This window comes from Electrophorus electricus, chromosome 10 (genome assembly GCF_013358815.1).
Source record: "Electrophorus electricus isolate fEleEle1 chromosome 10, fEleEle1.pri, whole genome shotgun sequence".
Taxonomy (NCBI): domain Eukaryota; kingdom Metazoa; phylum Chordata; class Actinopteri; order Gymnotiformes; family Gymnotidae; genus Electrophorus; species Electrophorus electricus.
In genome coordinates this window covers 24,662,056-24,682,055 of record NC_049544.1, presented here as the reverse complement: position 1 = coordinate 24,682,055, position 20,000 = coordinate 24,662,056, and the positions used below count along the sequence as shown (strand labels likewise).

The following is a 20,000-nucleotide window of genomic DNA, read 5'->3' as shown; positions in this document are numbered from 1 at the left end:
AGTCTGTTAAAATTCATAAGATTCTGTGCTTGCAATACTGAGAACCCTGATCAGAAGTTTCTGAAAACCCTGGGTCATAGCTCTAGAGATAATGAGGGTCTAGAGGCTGGACAGACTTTCTGTCGTGCGGAGCATATGATGACAGTCTGACCTTCCCAGTGTCGTTAGAAATCCAAGACAGCTTTTTAAAGCATACACACGGACCAGCTCAGAATCCCAGTCCTAGAGTGAGTGTTCAAAGTTAAGAACATGATGAATATTTTAGGGGGGATGGGGGGATAGGTCACAATAAATAATTTCTCTTCCTACTGTACATCAAAGTTCCAGACATATTTAAATTGGATTCTTGAACTACGCTGATGTATTCTGCTTTTCCATGAACGGCTAGTTTGGGCTATATAATAGTGACGATGCCCTTGAGATGAGCGTCCTTGTTCCCCAAAGCTAAAATGCAACATTTGCGCCATCTTCTGGATGACAACTGAACAGCGCAAGGAAACGAGAACGAAATCGGTTTACGCAAATATCAAAACCACATCAGCTTCAAGCACCACCTATTTTAAAGTACACAAGTAAAATCCTACAATTGCTGCACATGGTCAAACTACATTCAAGAAAGCACGTCCATGTGACACATATGCTTACTTATTTGGGTTTATTGTGAATTGTAGTGGTGAGAATTCATAGAATTTTGTCTTGACTGTAGGATAGGAACTTATCTGGTTAGAATCAATCTCATATGGTCTTTGTGTTATGATGCCTTCCAGAACTCTCCCTCATTTGCGTAAGATACTTGAGATGCCTTCTGTTCAGAAATTCACATTGTTTTACTGTTAGATATCTAGAAATGCCGATGTTGGGTTTGCCTGAACAGAAGGCTTGCCCAGCTGCAGTTAGGGAGTTTTGTCCTACCAGGTAGCTCTTCAGGCGGATGAACTCCACCCTGACAGTGAGTGGACAGTTGGTGCTTCTGCTCTGAGCTTTAATAGAGTCGACCAGATCAGCACAGAACTTGTAGCCTCCTTTCAGGACACACAGCACCATCAGGGTATGTTGGCCTAAATCCTCCAGGATGTCTCGGGCTATGGACTCTATCCTAATGAAAATTTTTTTTAAAAAAGGCCTTTACGCAATTATGACCAGATTGATAACAGAATGTGGACAAAGTGAATGAACAACAACAATAACAATAATAATAATAGTGATAATAAGCCAGAATAATCAGATAATTGACAATTATCAGCAGTTATTTAAAAAAATCATAAAATATTAATTCATAATATTTGTAAATTCATGATTTTTATATATCTATAAATGTCTTTGTACATTTATACTTGCAGGTCAACAAATCAAATATTTCTGTTAAAACTATAATTTCCCACTTTGTTGTCTGTAAGTGTGGAGTATGAATGTTGTCGTGAGCACCTGGTCTGTTTACCTGTCCATTATGACTCCGTGTGGTATGTAAACATTCTCGATGTCACCATGGTAATGTTCCGGGTAGTTGAAGAGCTCCAAATTGTAGCCAGGCCAGCCTTCCTGAATCTATCAATCAAACCTTGGGTGAGTGAGTAAACTTTGCAGGGAATGTTACCTCCTCAAAAAGGAAAACAAATCTCTTCCACCAGGACAGTGAAAAATCAGTAATAATATACATTAATATAGGCCTGCGTAAATTGGTTTCTAATAAGGATTCGAAAGCTACATATTTACCACAACACTTTTCTGTTTCCGCTCGGTTCCGTCCAATCTGCCATCCATTTCCACACTTAAAATGAACAACCTTTCTCAGCAGTAAAACACGTCAGGGACGGAGAGGAGTGGACTCCCACCCCCTAAAAGTACCAGACAAAGTAGAATAACTCCTGTCTCTCTTTTGACTTCTGCACTACATGCGTCTATGGAATTATGGCGGTTTTTGAGCATTATACAGCAGTCAAGGCAAGATATTAGATGGTAGTATAATACTGCAGATAAAAAAAGAAACTCTTTAAACGTTTAACCAAACAATAAGTGGTTAGATAAGCTATCATAAGGCAAAGGGGTCATGCCTTCTAAAAGTGCTGAGTAACTGGATGATAAGTAGTTTATTCCTCAGCCTTATTTAGTGTGTCACTGGACTAGCACACGCCACAAGTCATGCTGAATTCATTAGGTACAACACTAGAGACTAGTCATCCAGCAAGTAGCATTTTATTAAGCACATACACATACTACACTGTTCACAACATCTGCAATTTTATTGCTTGGTCTGGCCTGAATGTCTTATTTGTTGTAGATTTAAAAGGGAGGGGTTGTTACTAAAGTAAAAAAGAATAAAGATTCTGAATGAAAAACAAAAACCCCCAAAAGATTCTGCCACCAGCAAATATTCTTACCAATAATTAATTCTGTTTATTTCTATAAGGGCAATAAATGTCCTACAATTTCATTATGATGTCTTTCACATAAGTAACAATCATTGCGTTAACACTGCAGTTTATTTCTGGAGCACAGACCAGAGCCAAGGTGGAGGCAGTTAGGGTGGATGTTCGCACATGCTGCTGTAGCTCAGGTGTATGAGGAGCGCTCAGGTGTTGGCGATGTAGATGGTCTGGTAGCGTTCCATCAGGTCAATGTCCTTCTCCAGCTGTTTCATCTCGGACTCTAGCCATGCCTTCTTCTGCTTCTTCGAGACTGTGTCCGTGACGACAGAAAGCCCCTGGTACTGTTGGTTTAACTCACCCCAGTTCTTCTTTAGTCCCTGCAGGCAGGATAACATAGAAATAGAAAAAAAAACAAAACATATTTTCACCAAAAAAAAAGAAAGAAAAAAAGCAAATAATTTTGGTTTAGTGTTATATAACAAATACCGCTGATGTTTGATAGACTATACTGTGTTCGACCTCATGGGAACAAACTTGGTTTTTCAGCAGTGACACATCTTGCTCTTGGACAATAATGACAAAATATTTTTTCTGCAATTGTGCTACCTATAATATAAACACCACTACACACAGTGGTGTACGTGCTGGATTTATATGATATAAACACCACTACACGCAGTGGTGTACGTGCTGGTTTTCTATGATATAAACACCACTACATGCAGTGGTGTACTTGCTGGATTTATATGATATAAACACCACTACACGCAGTGGTGTACTTGCTGGGTTTATATGATATAAACACCACTACACGCAGTGGTGTACTTGCTGGGTTTATATGATATAAACACCACTACACCCAGTGGTGTATGTGCTGGGTTTCTATGATATAAACACCACTACACGCAGTGGTGTACTTGCTGGGTTTCTATGATATAAACACCACTACACGCAGTGGTGTACGTGCTGGGTTTCTATGATATAAACACCACTACACGCAGTGGTGTACTTGCTGGGTTTATATGATATAAACACCACTACACGCAGTGGTGTACTTGCTGGGTTTCTATGATATAAACACCACTACACGCAGTGGTGTACTTGCTGAGTTTCTATGATATAAACACCACTACACGCAGTGGTGTACGTCCTGGGTTTATATGATATAAACACCACTACACGCAGTGGTGTACGTGCTGGATTTATATGATATAAACACCACTACACATTGGTGTACTTGCTGGGTTTCTATGATATAAACACCACTACAAGCAGTGGTGTACTTGCTGGGTTTCTATGATATAAACACCACTACACGCAGTGGTGTACGTCCTGGGTTTATATGATATAAACACCACTACACGCAGTGGTGTACGTGCTGGATTTATATGATATAAACACCACTACACATTGGTGTACTTGCTGGGTTTCTATGATATAAACACCACTACACACAGTGGTGTACTTGCTGGGTTTATATGATATAAACACCACTACACGCAGTGGTGTATGTCCTGGGTTTATATGATATAAACACCACTACACGCAATGGTGTACTTGCTGGATTTATATGATATAAACACCACTACACATTGGTGTACGTGCTGGGTTTACATGATATAAACACCACTACACACAGTGGTGTACTTGCTGCGTTTTGGCTCCTCACATGCAAGATGCTCTGGTGCTCGTCTTTGGAGAGCTGCTTCATAGCTCCGTCCTTAAGGCGCTCCTTCACGTAGTTATCGTACTGCTCCTGAGCTCTCCTCACCTCCTCCCGACGCTGCTCCAGGTACTCTGGGGTTCGACCATAGTCCTGGAAGTGCATGTGCAACATGCACATAAGTAGAGCACCCCCTCCCACGCCCCAAGCACACACGCACAGAGTCCTGAATGTGGGATACTCCCATGACTTCTGTATTACTACAGTAATATTTCAATATGACAATCTTAAGCTTAGCCAAAAGGAACTCTGCACACATGCATGTGCACACATAAAAACATACACATGCATGCAACCTGTAAAGACAATAAATAGTAATCAGTTCTCCTTGTGCTATGACGTTGCTACTCACCTTTTTTCTGATGTACTTGGGGACCAGGCCTGAGTCCTCCAGCAGATGCCTGTCTCCGTGTGCGGTGTCTGCATAAGCAGGCTGTGGCTTGCATGGCACGGCCATGATGTTGCCAATTGCATTGGTCTTCACAAAGCTCTTCTTGGTGTGGATGCCCATAAGCGGGGCTTCAGTTTGAGTCGGAACACGCGGCTTCCGAGGCTGACTGGCATCTCCGTATGAGAAGGCCTTCTCTGAAATGGCAACAACGACTAAGATCTAACGTATAAGATGACGTAAAGCCATGTAATTTGTCCTGACATGCAACTGCATCTGATGCTTGTCCAAGTACCAAGTTTTCTTTTAGTTATGTTCTGCATTCATGTTTATTGTTTTGCCACCTTTTTAAGTTTTGTCTCTCTTTCTGTACTTCTAGTTTATCAATGTGGTGCACAATCTGTGATGATGTCATTATTATTATTACTATTATTAGTATTAGTAGTAGCAGTAGTAATAGTAGTTACTAGTAGTATATTCTTTCACATGATTGTTTATAAAGCCAAAAACAAAATCCAAACTCTTTACGGTGCTACTTACTCTCCGGAAGTTTCTTCTCCTTGGAGTGCTTTAGCAAGTATTTCTCTGGAGAAGGCACGTCTACTTTTGGTGGTCCCATAGTCTTGTTGCAGGACTTGGTCAGTTTTTTCTCCTGCTTTACCTGTTCTCTAAACTTTGACATGTACCTGAAATAAACATTAATAATCATAGCTGTTCAGTGCTTTAAAAGGTCAGGACTAGTCAATGCAATGTTGCAATAAACAGAATATAGAAATTTTAAAAAGATTAGCAAATACCAGAAATTTGAAATGTGTAAGCTTCCAGTTGGAATTCAGTCAGTGGCTGATACCTGATTTGTGGTTTAATAGTGTTTTGTTAACTGAATTGTGATTTAATAGTGTTTCGTAGCGCCCTTCTACTACGCGCATCAAGCGTCGTCTGTCTTGTGAGGGACAGTTGACCATTAGAAGACAGACAATAACCAGCTGGTTAGCTACGTTGTACACTGATAAAAATCTAACTTTCCACAGAGCGGTTCTTGTCTTTGTATGTAGCGGGCTGTCCTGGTCATGTCTTCTGTCTCTCCGTGACCTGCTCGACACTTTCCCACCTACCTCGGCGCCACCACACTCCGCTCCTCTTCTTTTGGGATAAGATTATATATGCTCTCTGGCGGGAAGATAGTACTCGACATGCTGGCCGGCTAATAACTCAAAACAAACAAACAAACAAACAAACAAAACAAGAAGCTAATGAGGACAAAGCTGGACACGACTGGCGGACGCTGTTTTCAGACGTTTCCATGACAGCTGTTGCCTGGTAACAGTCGTCCTTAGTTTCACTCTGCGTATAAATGAAAATGACTTTTGCGAATGAGTCGAGCACGAATAAGACATTTCATACAAAAACACAGAAGTCGCACATATCTGTATTTTATTCCTTTAACAAGGCCGGCGATTTGAACCCGGTTGTTGTTCTCCAGCCGAACCAGAACTGTCACCTGCCGGCTGCCGTATTACACCAGACTGTCCTCACAGGCATCAATGCTGCCACACATTAGCGCAGTGTCAGCGTTTCAGCGCCGCGCAGTCGAGGGAGTGCTTATAGGTGAAAGCGACGACTTTAAACGTATGGCAGGAGCACGAATCTTACACGAATCTTACACGAAGTTTATTCACTGTAGTGGTAAGCTTGCGCCAACCGTGTTGTGTCACACTGGCTAGCTGGCTGTCATACTCTGGATGTTAGCTGCAGAGGTCGTGTACTGTGGGCTTTATGTGTCAGTAGTTAACGCAAGCTGGCTTTCTAGTTTGGACCCTTACAAATAATTAACTATCCTTGCCGTATGCCGCTCCCAGAGCTGTAGTAAGATACACAGTTTGCAGAGAAGCAAAGTTTCGGACAGAGGTCCTTCATCAGCTGTGCATATATAGTGGTTGTGTCTATATACCACTATAAAGTGTCTCTAAGTGTCTGTATACAGTTGTGCCTTTGTATATGTACCATCATAACCTTTGTGCCTGGAAAATGAGAAAAAAGATCTCACTTACATATGCATTTAACACTTGGTCCTTTTTGTGAAAGCATGCTTTGAGGCCAAATGAAAGAATGTTAATGCTATTGTAACCACTGGACTTAAAATGAAACTTGTTTTTTCCCCAGATCCTTTTCTGAAATTACTATTTCAAGATGGCTGGTAGAGTCTTCCGTCGTTTGGTAGCAACAATTGAAAGGCTGAGGTACAATCACCTGTTACTCCCTCACGATGGGTCTCCTTCATATTTCCTCACAGCACGGCTGTGTACTAAGAACTTTCATTCCCAGGAGAGAAACATTCTTCTCATGGGTCCTCCGGGGTCAGGGAAGACTTCTGTGGGTCAGATTTTGTCTCACAAGCTTGGCATGCCTGTTATTGACGTAGACGACGATGTTCTGGAGAGGGCGTGGGGAATGCCAGTGGCAGATAAGCTGGCTGAAGTCGGAGGAGAGCGTTTCCTCGAGGAAGAGGGTCAGGTTGTGTGCAACCTGTCAGCCTCGGGCTGCGTGATTTCACTGACGGGCTCCAATCCGCTTCACGCGGACGCCATGCGACACCTCAAAAGCTCTGGACTCGTCGTGTACCTGGACGTGGATGCTGATGACATCATAGAGAGGCTTTCCAGAATGAAAGTGAATAGGATTGTGGGTCAGGGTGATGGCATGTCTATGAGAGACATACTGCACTACAGAAAGCAATTTTATGAGAAATGGGCAGACACACGAGTGCTTTGTGGGAGAGGAGACAGTGTTCAGGAGGTAGCAGAGAAAGCCCTCCGCGTTCTGGCTAGATATCAGGACTCCGAATCGGAGACGTACACTTCCACCCGCGGCCAGCTTCTCAGGGAAAATGGATCTGCCATGGACCCAAAGTTCTTCAGTGACGTTGTGGTGGAAGGACTTGCTCCAAATGGGGGACTTTATGTGCCAAGTAAGGGCTTCACAAAACTGGAGCCTTCAGAATGGCAGAGACTAGTCAGCATGTCTTATCCTGAGAGAGCTTTAGCCATACTCGAAAAATGCATTCATCCACTGGATGTCTCTCCGTCAGAACTTCGCTCGATGGTTAATTGGGCCTACGAGAGGAATTTTGCCAGGGGATCAGTCGCACCTGTTAAGCACCTGACTGGGGATCAGTACGTGCTGGAGCTGTTCCATGGCCCCACTGCCTCGTTTAAAGACCTCGCCCTGCAGTTAATGCCTCATCTCTTTGCTCACTGCCTCCCGCGGACGTGCAACTATCTGATAATGGTGGCCACGTCCGGAGACACCGGCAGTGCCGTTCTTAGCGGCTTCGGTAACCTCCGGGACGCGGACAGGGAGCGTGTGGGCGTGCTGGTGTTTTTCCCTGAGCAAGGCGTGAGCCTTGCGCAGAGGCAGCAGATGACCGGGTTTAAAGAGTGCAACGCCAGAGCCATCGGTGTCCTGTCTGACTTCGACTTCTGCCAGTGGAGCATTAAGAGAATGCTGGAGGATCCGAGGCTGGCAGGCCACCTGGCCGTGGAGTACGGCACCGTGCTCAGCACCGCCAACTCCATCAATTGGGCGCGGCTTCTTCCACAGGTGGTCTACCATGCCTCGGCGTACCTGGACCTGCTCGGAGACGGAGTGCTTGCGTTTGGAGACCCCATCGACGTGTGCATCCCAACTGGGAACTTTGGCAATGCCATGTCGGCCGTTTATGCCAAACAGATGGGCATCCCAATAAGGCATGTGATCTGCGCGTCCAATCAGAACTGTGTAGTTTCTGACTTCATCTCTACAGGACAGTACGATATCCGCGGCAGGAAGGTCACTGTGTCGAGTTCTCCTGCCATTGACATTCTTAAATCCTCAAATCTTGAGAGGTTAATACATCACGTCTCTTGTGGGGACGGCGGTCTTGTCCGAGACTTGTTTGTGAGGTTCGAGAACAACCGAGTGTTTACTGTGTCTGATTTTTTACTGCAGAGAATTCAGCAGGAAGTCCAAGCCAGCTGGTGTACAGAGGAAGACTGTCTGGCTGCTGTTTGGGAAGTGCACGCTAAAACAAGTTACATAATGGACCCGCACACCGCTGTGGCCAAAGTGGTGGCAGATCGTCTGCACGATGGGTCGTGTCCTCTTGTGCTTTGCTCCACTGCACACCATGGCAAATTTGCCCCAGCTGTGCTGAATGCCCTGCGCTGCCCACACATTCCCAGTGACCCCCTAGAGCAGCTACATACACTGAGTACTATTGGGGGAGGAGCCCAAATGCATGAAGCTCTGCTGAAGTGCCTGAGAGAGAGTGGGCGACACCCACATACGGTGTGCAAGGCCGATTTTGGTGTGCTGACGGATGAAGTCGAATCTATGATACAAGACTCATTTCTGAAAGTCAAATAGTATGCAAAGACAGAAATATGCTCAACAATGACACGGATGGTATCTGGTTGACCAAGGAGGGTAGTAGTTCCAGTCGTGTCCAGTAGATGGGGCTGTGTGCCAGCAATAACAGAATCTTTCTCGTTTTTTTTGCTGCACTGTACCGCTAATTTACAGGCTATTTGCAGGACTTGGTGAGATACATATAAACCAACTACTGTGATTAAAATCCTAGAATCCTCTCTGTGTCGTTCCCAGAAGGTATTCTGCAATTGTTTTTTATGTAGAGCCCCATTTCTAAATAAATACCACTTATTAAAGCGGTTTGTAATGACTCTGGTTTCCAGGCAGAGCTGAGTTAAGGAACCTTATGTTACTGTGATGTCACAGTCAGTGTGTCCAACGGCTCAGCCAGCTTTGAGCTAATGTATGTTATTCCCTAATCTGCTCCATTAATTTCACTTTCAGTCACAATAATCTGATTAAAACAGGATTGTAGAGTATCTTCTATGCAGGTGAATGCCTGACACGGAATTTAATTAAATTATAATCAAGATAATTGTTGTTAATTAAGACTGTCCTGCAGGAGAAGTGATAAAGGACATTCATATAGCTTAGTAGTGAATTTTGGTATAATTTTTAACATTTATTGCTCAGAAATACTTTTTTTTGTGACATGTTCTTTCCCCGTATGTTTGTCTGTTAAATAAAGTTCAAAAGTAAATTAACAGAATGGACGATGTTAAAATAACGTTTATTTTGGCAGATGCTTTCATGCCACATTCCACAATGTGCCTCCTCCCAACATTTGGTCTACAAAGTGATGGTCCTGTGATTTTCCGGTGAAGTGGAATCCCCTAATGCCATTGGTCCCTCGTCTGCAGCCACTGATCAACATGAACATCCATAGTCATAACCAGTAACACCACCAGTTGCCGAGTCTCCGAGTTCATCCCGCACACCGAGGCAGGAGACAGGAGAGCAGACCTTTCAGAAAGCGATATGTACAGGTAACACTCAGATATTAAGAGACTAAAATGACATTTGAATAACATTTAAACATCGAGCTGACGAGACTGGGTTCTCACTCACAAAACTACTGGAAAAGAAATACAGGTCGGTAAAGAACATTCAAGCTGTCAAAAATATTACATGGATATTTTAGCATTAAAAATAGCTTGGTGTTGCAAAAAGATCCCCCAACATGCACAATGAATGCATTAAGATTAACCATGAACATTACATTCAAACGAAGCATAAAACCGTCTTGAGAGTGTCCCCAAAACACGAAACATTTTACAATTTTTTTTTTCATGTACAGTGTTGTGCAAAAGACTAAGACCCTTTAGTTTCCAGCAGTGTTAACTGATGACATTACATAACTCCCAGCTGGGTGTCATTAGACTGTCACGAGGATGTACGTATGCTGACCGCATCGTCATTCAGGAATAACCCAATGCACAGTACTGTGTTCCACTAGCACTCTCTCATCATATAGTTTAGCTTAGGTACAGGTTTGCTTGGGCATGTTATCAACAAAAGTTATATAAAGTGGCTTATGGAGCCCATAGCTGAACAGGACTTGGTGTAATACTGAGGTAAAGATATTCCTAACTTTCATGCTTCATAACTCACAGCCCTGCAAGTGGGCAGAATGAGACTGCAAGCACGATACTGAATCGTCTGGTCTCATACTGGTTGAAAAATAACACTGATTCACTCTTGCACAAAATAAAGAATCCCGTAAGTATCCAGTGTGATGAATCAAATCACTTTTTGGAATGTCCAAGAGTATTTGACAGTAACGTTTCATGAGATCCAAGGTTCCAGTGCACGGATGTCTTGTGTGTGATTAAGATTTTGTGGATTAAAAATGAGCCTTAAATGAGTTGGTTTATTTGTCAGGAGTCTCCGTGTGAAGGCCAGCTTGCTCCCAGCATAAGGCACAGTGACTAAAACTAATTATGTGCTTAGTTCAGCACTACCACACCAAATAAAAGCTGAATTATGAAACAAGATCAACAGTCTTACAAAACTTCATGGTCCATACAAGTGATTCATTAAATAAATATAATGCCATTTTGTGTTGTTTTTTTTTTTTTTTTTTTTTCTGTTGCCCCTTTGTCAAAAATGAAATCTAGATATGATACAACACCTATTTTAATATAGACTTGAAGCTACAAGGTTTCCAAGTTCTGGACAAAAATTGAACGCTGAAAAACGAGTTGATCAATACCCAAGTAGATGTTTTTCTTTGCTACTTTACACTGGAATAACAGACAAGCACAATCAAACATGAGAGCTTTTTAAAGTACAATCGCACACGCACTCCCCCTTCCTCACTGACTCCCAAACCAGACCCATCACTAAGGGCTCTGTGCACCATCTCCAGACTTTGTGCTGCGAAACCCCTCCTCTGAGTCCCAAGGTCGTGTCAAGGGGAACACAGATAGGTCACGACCTCCTGCAGCCAGATAACATCGGAGCAGTTTGTCTCTCAAAAAGACAAAGCAGGTGCCTCCTCCTCCAGTTGACTCCCCTGCCCTGCTCGGCACAGAGACGGTGTTGGCACACCGTGCTCATATGTCTGCAGTCTGCACAGGCAGAACAGGTGAGTGTAAGACAGCTGCAACAGGGGATGAGAGGCCAGCGTCCACAAGGGGGCAGTCTTGGGTACAATGAGCTAGACGTGGGTGATGACCTTGGAGGAAAAACTCGGGGGCGGGGCAGGAGGTAGAGGAATGGAAGTCAGAGGGCCAAAAACAAAAAGGTTGCATATAGTGTAGCTGAAGGAGCTGGCTTTGTGCTTGGGTGCCGCGGGGTGGAGGGGCTAACCTTCATCTTCGCTCTCTTCCTGCTGAGCTTCCTCCAACACTTTGTCTGGTAGCCTGAAGCACTCTTCGAAAAAGTTGACCAGAGACTGGCTGAGGTGCTGCTTTGTTGCCTCGCTGTGGATAAAGTGACCCTCGTCTGGATAGATCTGACAGACGACAGAAAGGTAATAGTGAAGAGCGGTGTGAGCACCGGCTTACAAGGGCCCCAGACCACCTCTGATTAGAGGAATATTTCACCCACAAAATGCCTCGAGGTATAGCTGTACAATACAAGGTGAGAGGGCTCGTCTAGCTTTGTTTATTAGCGTAGCACTAATTGTTCTCTCATTAGCACTTATTATTGGAACCATTAGCATTATTGGATACACTGGGTTTGAAAGTACAGAGCAGCAGAAATGATACAAATTCACAAGACTGAATTTCATAAGATGAGTTAATGGCTTGTCAAAGCACAAAGGTTCATAGACTGTCACGACTCGCTATGGCCCGCACACTTCATCCTGCGCACAGCCGCCGCCATCCCCATTAGCATGCAGTTAGCTGAGAGGAGCGATGTTGCACAGTAAAAACTCGTAAACGCCCTGCAGAAATATTTGACCCTAATTAATTCCAGAGAGATCCAACATCCATCAATTAAAACAGAGGCCTGTTAGGGAGCAGAGAGCAAACAGGGATGGTCCTGGTCCTGAGCTGTAATTGGATTAGCTGGTTTGCTAGCATGTTTAATCTCCTTAAGCGAGGGACGTGCACTAATCCTCCTGATGGGGGATGTTCTGCGCCCACTCCCGTCTGCCTGTGTTTCCATGAGTGCTTGTTCTCTCTTGTTTACTTGCACATTTGGGGGCGACTGTGTGCGTGTGTGTATGTAGAGAGCACAACACAGCAGCATTTATTTTTGCAAACAGAAAACCTCACTGCTACAGTAGTTAATTTAGCCCACAGTAGAAATCTGTAAATGCACAAGGTGATGTACATGCTTAAGAACCACAGACACAACACCACAGACAGCAGGGACCCATTACCTGTAGGGTGTAGTTTGCCTTCTCACTGATTAACTTGGAGATGAATTTGGCTGTGTGCTGAAAATGGACTTTTTCTGTGAAAGGAAAGAACAACATTTTTACACAGAGCTGACACAAAGCAGAAACTCCACCTGCTGCTAGCAGGGGGCAATGTCTACTGCCAGCTGGAGGCTAAGTGCCCTACTCAAGGACAAACTGTCAGCGAGGATCAAATCCATGATGCCTTGAGTCAGAGCCCAATTTTCTGTCAGGGGACCAACCGTCCTGACAAAACACATTTTAAAGCTTCAATCCAGCATATCTAAAGTTAAAAACGTTTCAGTCGGTGAGGCGTGAACCTACCATCTGCAGTCGGATGAATGATCAAAAACTTCTTATCAACAAACTGAGACGCTCGGTATGCTAGGTTGGTCATCTGTGGGTGTGTTCAGAAAAATAGTGCATATTTAATCACTAAAAGAAGCATCACCATCAGTGTCAACAAGTCATTAAGGACAGTGTACCTCATATGCTCGTCGGTCTGGTTTTGGAAGGCCCAGATATCGCTCTGAAAAAGCAGACGCTGAAAAACAGAACACAATTAGATAACAGCAGAGTTTCCTTACCCCTGGGGTGGAGATAATTTCCCAGGATTTCGTCAGATATACATCAGCCATGACGCTGGCAGTCACACTTAGCACAGGGTGCAGAACAGGTGCCCTGCAATTACTGCTTTGAGATGTGAGAGTGCGTAAAGACACACACACACACACACACACACACACACACACACGCCTGCTTTTAATCGCTCACGCTTCTCACTCAGTGCTCCAGATCTCCTCAAAGTGCTTTCTGTCCTTGACAAGGTGACAGAGTGCTGAAAACAGGCCCAAACCACCCACTGTTAACATATTAACACATTTCTGCATTGTTCACAAAACTTACAAACAAGGGGGATACAATACTCTTTCTTTCACAGTCCCTTATACACCACTCACTATTACAATATTACCCACACTCACTCTCTGGTTCCCCAACTCGCACACACACACCCTACCATAAAGCTCGAAGTCTGTTATGGGTGAAAGAACTGCTCCACACCTCAGCATGGACTCTTCAGAGCTGAGGAGAAGGCTGGTGATATAGCCCCCATATACCTGTGTCACACAGAAGGCCCAGCTATGATTCAGGTCCTGGAGCAGACCCACTAACCAGCTGGAAGATTCCTCCCCCCAACAAACCTAAAAAACCGCTGACCCAAAAACGTATTTTGCAGTTGTCACCTATGCTGGTGACCGCCCACATCATGCTTTCACCTGGTCGCACATGCAAAAAGGCCATAAGACCTATAAGCCCTTTATAAAGTACATAAAACTACATATGTGGTATAGATCTAACATACATTTCATATTAAAATGATAATGTCTACATAAAATACCTAATACTACATGTCACAATACATATATCAATATGTACATAAAAGGCAAAGTTGCAAGGTGTGTTAAGAGCATATATGAATAATGTTGATGCATATGAAAGTGTCCATAATCCTGTAAAGATGATGTTTTATAATAGGAAACCTAAATTAATGATCATAAATGATGACCTCCTGCATAGAGGCTTCCAGTTCCACCACATTTGAGTGTGTTCTTCAGGAGCCCTGTAACCATGTGAGTCACCAAAGGGCAGTAGAGAGAATCATGGCATTCACGCTACTGTGGCTTTTTTAAAACAATTATCACTGCTGAGGCCTACAAGTAACTAAATGTATAGACAGAGCTGGCGTTACTGTGTTTACTGAAAGGTGTCTTTACTGTAGAACACTGGCCTGGGTTTCCCAAGACCACTGATATATGGTGGAGCAAGAATCTCACTGAACACTCTCTCTCACTTAAGATGATTTTAACTACGCAGCCCTGTTCAGCTGCATTTCTAGTTAGAACATGACCCTGAGGGTGAGACATGTGAGCCTATGAGAGACTGGTCTGAGAAACAGACGTGGAGACTGGTTGCAAATGTCAGGGGAACCAAACCCTTTTACTAAGTCTACAGTAATTACAGTTCCTTTGTCACTCATATTTACAGACATCCGAGACCTGTACAGCTTACAGCGGCTGAAGTTGAAGAAATTAGTTTTTACCTGTCCAAAAGCCCCAATCCTGGTTTTATCAATGTACTGCTCCTTAGCAATAGTGCTGCAAAATACAACAGGGGGTAAATATGTCAGAGATGGTCACTTAAGTCCAAAACACACAGACCTAACAACCCCAGAGGTTCTAATGTTGGTGGATGAATACAGAATGGAAGAGACCAGTGACACACAGGTACTGACTGGTGTCACACAGGTACTGACTGGTGTCACACAGGTACTGACTGCTGTCATACAGGTACTGACTGGTGTCATACAGGTACTGACTGGTGTCACACAGGTACTGACTGGTGTCACACAGGTACTGACAGTGACACACAGGTACTGACTGGTGTCACACAGGTACTGACAGTGACACACAGGTACTGACTGGTGTCACACAGGTACTGACTGGTGTCACACAGGTACTGACTGTGACACACAGGTACTGACTGGTGTCACACAGGTACTGACAGTGACACACAGGTACTGACTGGTGTCACACAGGTACTGACTGTTGTCACATAGGTACTGACTGATGTCACACAGGTACTGACTGGTGTCACACAGGTACTGACAGTGACACACAGGTACTGACTGGTGTCACACAGGTACTGACAGTGACACACAGGTACTGACTGGTGTCACACAGGTACTGACTGGTGTCACACAGGTACCGCTGTGTGAGACTCCACACTGAAGCCCTCTGCTGTGTCCTCCCACTGCAGGGTGATCATACTGCGCACACTGGGGAAGGCGGAGCCTCACAGCTCTACGTTATCTCAACGAAGACAATCACTCTTTCAGCATTTGTAAGTGATAATTTCCCTGGGGATGATTTCAGATCAGGTTTTACACCACATCCCACCAGGTTACCACTGACAAACTAACCACTAACCTGATTAAACTTTAAAAAAAGGTTAAAAGTCTTAGGTTTTGGTATATTGCTGTACTTGGAATTGACGGAATGGCCTTTGACAGTGTGGAGGTCCCATGGGTGATAGGGGGTACCTGAGCGCCCCGTGGCTGAAGGGAGGTACCTGAGGGCGCTGTGGCTGAAGGGGGGTACCTGAGGGCCCATTGGCTGATGGGTACCTGAGGGCCCCGTGGCTGAAGGGGGGTACCTGAGGGCCTTGAGTTGATCCTCTTCCTCAAACTTGCCCAGCCTGCGTTGAACTTTATGGAGGAGGTTGGTGCCCTGGAATCCACTGCCACGCCCATCCAAACGCACCGCGATGACATCGAAACTGCTCACCAGCACAGTGGCCCAGTCCACCCGGAACTGCTCCGAGACCACCTGACCTCCCGGAGTTCCATCTCTGATGGGAGAGGAGAGAACGTCAAAGCGGGAAGACCACGGATCAGTGAATCCAGCAGGAGAAGAGGGCAAGGACACCAGTTTACCGCGTTAAATAATTTATACAACATCCAGAGAGGCTTACAGTCCATACATGTTTAATTGAGCTAAAATTAGGTTCTCTAGGAATTAATTGTGGAAGAATCGCCCTCCTTGGAGACTGCAGTCATCCTTCTGCATTTGAAATGAACTCCTGGTCACTGGCGTTACACAAACTGCATAAGAAAACCGTTATACACAGCTGTTGGGGAAGAGATGGGGAAAAAACACAAATACAGTCATATTCTGATCATATGATGTCAAACATCTCAACTGGAAAAATGTTTGTGAAAACCTTCAGGTGGCTTTTAAATTTTTCCAGTGACTTTTCTCTCTTTTATCGGTCATATCAGGGCCTGTGAGCTGGTGAGAGGAACCATTCAGAGGAACTTGTACAAGTGTGTCAACAGAAGGCAAAGTCATACGGCGTAACCAGAGAAAAGAAACTGGCCCGTTACCTACTGACATGTCTGTCACAGGAAATGTTAGGGGATTAGTATTTGCTCGAAATGACCTCAACTTGTCTTCAATCTTTGTCAGATGGATTACTGTTTAGATTAGAGTATTTCTTTAATGACGCAACTATTTCCTTACTGAAGTATTTTTCAAATACCTACATATGAGTATTTCTCCACACTCATGCCCTGTGTAATCAGCTCACACTACTCGGAATTTTAAAACCAGAAAAGCCTAGAACTCGGGAAGGATCCTTGTTCACTTATTCCCCATGTTCTTGCAAAATCATAAATAATTCACATAAATGAAAGGATTTCTGCATTTAATGTGGTTGTGAAATTTGTCAGGCTACAAACAAACCTGTTTCTCTCGAAATCTGATGAGTAAAAATAAGGGGTATGTTTAAGAGGGAAGACATGGAACAGGGTGACTCCAGACCCGAGGCTCATCACCCCTGCCCTCAGGAACCAGAACACTGCCTTCACGTGTGTGTGTGTGTGATATATGTAAGTAGTGTGGTGTGGGTGTGTGTGTGTGTGTAGTGGTGTTTGTGTGATATAAGTGATGTGTAGTGGTGTCTGTGATTGACACAGATTGTGATCTATCTATCTATCTATCTATCTATCTATCTATCTATCTATCTATCTATCTATCTATCTATCTATCTATCTATCTATCTATCTATCTATCTATCTATCTATCTATCTATCTATCTATCTAAAAATGGTGTGATGTGTGTGTGTGTGTGATATATATGTAAATGGTGTGATATGTGTGTAGCGTGTGTGAGATATGTGTGGTGTGCGTGTTGTGGTATGTGTGTGGGGTGTGTGTGTAGTGGTGTGCCTGTTGTGTATGTGATTTATGTGGTGTGTGTGATGTGAGACTCACACTATCAGCAGTAGCGGGTAATGTGCCGTGTCTATGAAGCCAGCAGGTTTTAGGATCTGCATAGTCAACGCTGAGAAGAGAAAGCACACAGACCAGGTCACTCCACTGGTAAAACAGCACTGTAACACCGTCTCTGGGAGGAGCGCGGGAGACCGACGTACCGTAGTCTTCGATGTCTATCGTCCTATATTCTATTATGGGCATCTGCAGGGAATCCATGGTCCTCCGGAGGTTCAGGTTCAGCTCGATGTCGAACAGCTCTTTGGCAAGGTCAGAAGACAAAGCACTGTTTATTCCTTAGCTATCTGCAAACATGGGCTGTGGTATTCTGATGTTCGTCATACGATGGCAGGAAGTGGTTGCTAAAGGCCAGACCTGGGAGGTGCTGTGCGTATGGGGTGCAGCCGGGGCAAGCGATAGCCACGCCGCTCAGACAGGGTGCAGCGTGCATATTAGGGCGCTAATCGTCGTGACAGAACCACAGACTCACCACTGTAAATTACAATTAAAGCCACGGCGAATCTGAGGCCCTGCTCTACAAACCCGGTTAGCGCAGCGTGACTGGATTTGAAAATGCCCGCCGCGTTCCGGTAACCTTGTGCGGCACAGGCAGGAACCTGCATGGACACAACATTATTCTGCCTGCATGATGGGCTCAGCTCTCCCTCGGGGCTGAGAGCCTACTCGGAGTGCCTGAAACTGGGAAACTTTCTGTTGAAGTTGGCAACAAAACACCAGTGGCAAGAGCTTGTTTCAACGTGAAGGACCTCACGATGGCGTTTGTAATTCAGCACGCGCCGCCACACCGAATTCTGCTGCAATATCTGCAATTTTACACGCTAAAAAAATCCAACTGCTCCTCTCATATGTGGAGAGGTCATCTATTACAGAGAAGAGAGAGTACCCTTCAGTAATCCAATCAGCCTGGAGGGCTCTCCACACAAACCCACCCACATGTAGTCTCTGTGTGTGTGTGTGTGTGTGTGGCCTAGACGGTGTACAGCACAGGTCAGTAATGAGGTCATCAACCTACACTACTGGTGTATTACACATGGGCCAGCATTGTGTGCGTGTGTGTGCTCACTCTGTCATTCTGTGTGAGTGGTTGTGTGTGTGTGTGTCCTGCTTCTCATTGCTCTGCTGTTAGGGGCTTTATCAGTGAGGAAGAATGACACTGGATCAGTACCGATTTTGCCAGGACACACACACACACACACACCGAGGGCGTGAATACTCACTTCCCCTGTCCTGTGTATGGTAAACTGCCACAAACGGAACACCAGGACCTGAAACACATCAACAGAAAGTACTGCATTATGAGTGGTGCCGTGACTTCTGCAGATCTGTGACTAAACTAATGGTATTGAAGCCTTGTTCCCTTGCAGAAGGTTCTGGATGTCTGGTGTGTCGATCAGTAACAGAACTTGGTTTGTTCATGAGCACAGAACACTGGCATAGTACAGTGTGAAGGAACATTAGACATGTAACTGAGAGATAAAATATTGTTTATTTCCAATGGAGTGTGCAGTGAGTTTTCTAAGTTCCTTTAGAACTATGACAAAGGTTTAACTTGTGTATGATTACTGCAGAGACTCCTGTGGCAGAGTTTCTCCTTCAGAGATGTGCAGTTTAGGCCCTAGATGTCGGACTGGCGATCAGCTGTGCATGCAAACGCACGCAATGATGAGAAAGAACCAAAAAAGCCCACAAGATAAGATAATGAAATGATCAATGTTCTTTTCCTAATGGAAAACGAAGATGGTTAACACAAACTGGAGCTAAGCCAAACAAATTGTCTGTCTCCCTGCCCACCTCTCTCTCTCCCTCTCTCTCTCTCTCTCTCTCTCTCTCTCTCATTTTCTCTCACTCTCTCTCTTACTATCACTCTGTCTTACTCAGTCTCTTTCTTTCTCTCTAGTCCTATTAAAAGCACTCTGGGTTGGTATCTTGGCTGCCGTCCAGATACACATTCACTCTGCTGTCAGTGTTTAGGCCCCTCCCCTCGCTCTCATGAAGCACAGGTACTGGCTCTGTGTTTAGGCCCCTCCCCTCGCTCTCATGAAGCACAGGTACTGGCTCTGTGTTTAGGCCCCTCCCCTCGCTCTCATGAAGCACAGGTACTGGCTCAGTGTTTAGGCCCCTCCCCTCGCTCTCATGAAGCACAGGTACTGGCTCTGTGTTTAGGCCCCTCCCCTCGCTCTCATGAAGCACAGGTACTGGCTCTGTGTTTAGGCCCCTCCCCTCGCTCTCATGAAGCACAGGTACTGGCTCAGTGTTTAGGCCCCTCCCCTCGCTCTCATGAAGCACAGGTACTGGCTCAGTGTTTAGGCCCCTCCCCTCGCTCTCATGAAGCACAGGTACTGGCTCTGTGTTTAGGCCCCTCCCCTCGCTCTCATGAAGCACAGGTACTGGCTCAGTGTTTAGGCCCCTCCCC

General features: G+C 44.7%; 4 protein-coding genes across 8 annotated transcripts in view; 1 reads left to right on the top strand and 3 right to left on the bottom strand.

The window, feature by feature from the left end:
* prtfdc1a (phosphoribosyl transferase domain containing 1a) overlaps nt 1–1,859 on the bottom strand; it is a 7,301-nt gene extending 5,442 nt beyond the window's left edge. For both annotated transcript variants that reach the window (XM_027028875.2, XM_035530436.1), the window contains exons 1-3: nt 1,714–1,859; nt 1,439–1,545; nt 913–1,096 (exon numbers count right to left, since the gene is read on the bottom strand). In XM_027028875.2, the coding sequence (XP_026884676.2) occupies nt 913–1,096; nt 1,439–1,545; nt 1,714–1,761 (339 nt within the window). In that variant the 5' untranslated portion in view covers nt 1,762–1,859. The remainder of the gene's footprint in view (nt 1–912; nt 1,097–1,438; nt 1,546–1,713) is intronic.
* Nucleotides 1,860–2,177: 318 nt separating this feature from the next.
* On the bottom strand, nt 2,178–5,981 carry enkur (enkurin, TRPC channel interacting protein). The gene is made up of 5 exons (XM_027028874.2): nt 5,593–5,981; nt 5,018–5,163; nt 4,442–4,674; nt 4,036–4,182; nt 2,178–2,743 (listed from the first exon to the last, which is right to left on the bottom strand). The coding sequence occupies exons 1-5, from the start codon at nt 5,670–5,672 to the stop codon at nt 2,570–2,572; spliced, it is 780 nt and encodes a 259-aa protein (XP_026884675.2). The 5' UTR covers nt 5,673–5,981; the 3' UTR covers nt 2,178–2,569.
* A 14-nt stretch (nt 5,982–5,995) lies between these two features.
* Nucleotides 5,996–9,557, top strand: LOC113589292 (threonine synthase-like 1). Of its 2 annotated transcripts, none has more exons than XM_027028872.2 (2): nt 5,996–6,163; nt 6,641–9,557. In XM_027028872.2, the coding sequence occupies exon 2, from the start codon at nt 6,668–6,670 to the stop codon at nt 8,879–8,881; it is 2,214 nt and encodes a 737-aa protein (XP_026884673.2). In that variant the 5' UTR covers nt 5,996–6,163; nt 6,641–6,667; the 3' UTR covers nt 8,882–9,557. The 2 variants fall into 2 exon arrangements, with proteins under 2 accessions (XP_026884673.2, XP_026884674.2); XM_027028873.2 differs by having other exon boundaries at nt 6,032–6,106.
* A 38-nt stretch (nt 9,558–9,595) lies between these two features.
* The window catches only part of dpp6a (dipeptidyl-peptidase 6a), a 229,378-nt gene continuing 218,973 nt past the window's right edge, over nt 9,596–20,000 (bottom strand). For all 3 annotated transcript variants that reach the window (XM_035530644.1, XM_035530647.1, XM_035530645.1), the window contains 11 exons: nt 18,805–18,852; nt 17,728–17,826; nt 17,567–17,636; nt 15,948–16,142; nt 14,836–14,890; nt 13,753–13,852; nt 13,220–13,278; nt 13,059–13,131; nt 12,717–12,790; nt 11,696–11,840; nt 9,596–9,847 (listed from right to left, as the gene is read on the bottom strand). In XM_035530644.1, coding sequence (XP_035386537.1) covers nt 9,810–9,847; nt 11,696–11,840; nt 12,717–12,790; nt 13,059–13,131; nt 13,220–13,278; nt 13,753–13,852; nt 14,836–14,890; nt 15,948–16,142; nt 17,567–17,636; nt 17,728–17,826; nt 18,805–18,852 — 956 coding nt within the window. In that variant the 3' untranslated portion in view covers nt 9,596–9,809. The remainder of the gene's footprint in view (nt 9,848–11,695; nt 11,841–12,716; nt 12,791–13,058; nt 13,132–13,219; nt 13,279–13,752; nt 13,853–14,835; nt 14,891–15,947; nt 16,143–17,566; nt 17,637–17,727; nt 17,827–18,804; nt 18,853–20,000) is intronic.

Bases quoted from the DNA above. Each gene is read 5' to 3' on its own strand.
- enkur (XM_027028874.2), bottom strand. From the start codon at position 5,672: ATGTCGAGTACTATCTTCCCGCCAGAGAGCATATATAATCTTATCCCA. The intron at 5,164-5,592 runs GTAGGTGGGAAA...TGTTTATTTCAG, and splicing joins CGGAGTGTGGTGGCGCCGAG to GTACATGTCAAAGTTTAGAG. The intron at 4,675-5,017 runs GTAAGTAGCACC...TTGCCATTTCAG, and splicing joins GGAGAAGAAACTTCCGGAGA to AGAAGGCCTTCTCATACGGA.
- LOC113589292 (XM_027028872.2), top strand. From the start codon at position 6,668: ATGGCTGGTAGAGTCTTCCGTCGTTTGGTAGCAACAATTGAAAGGCTG.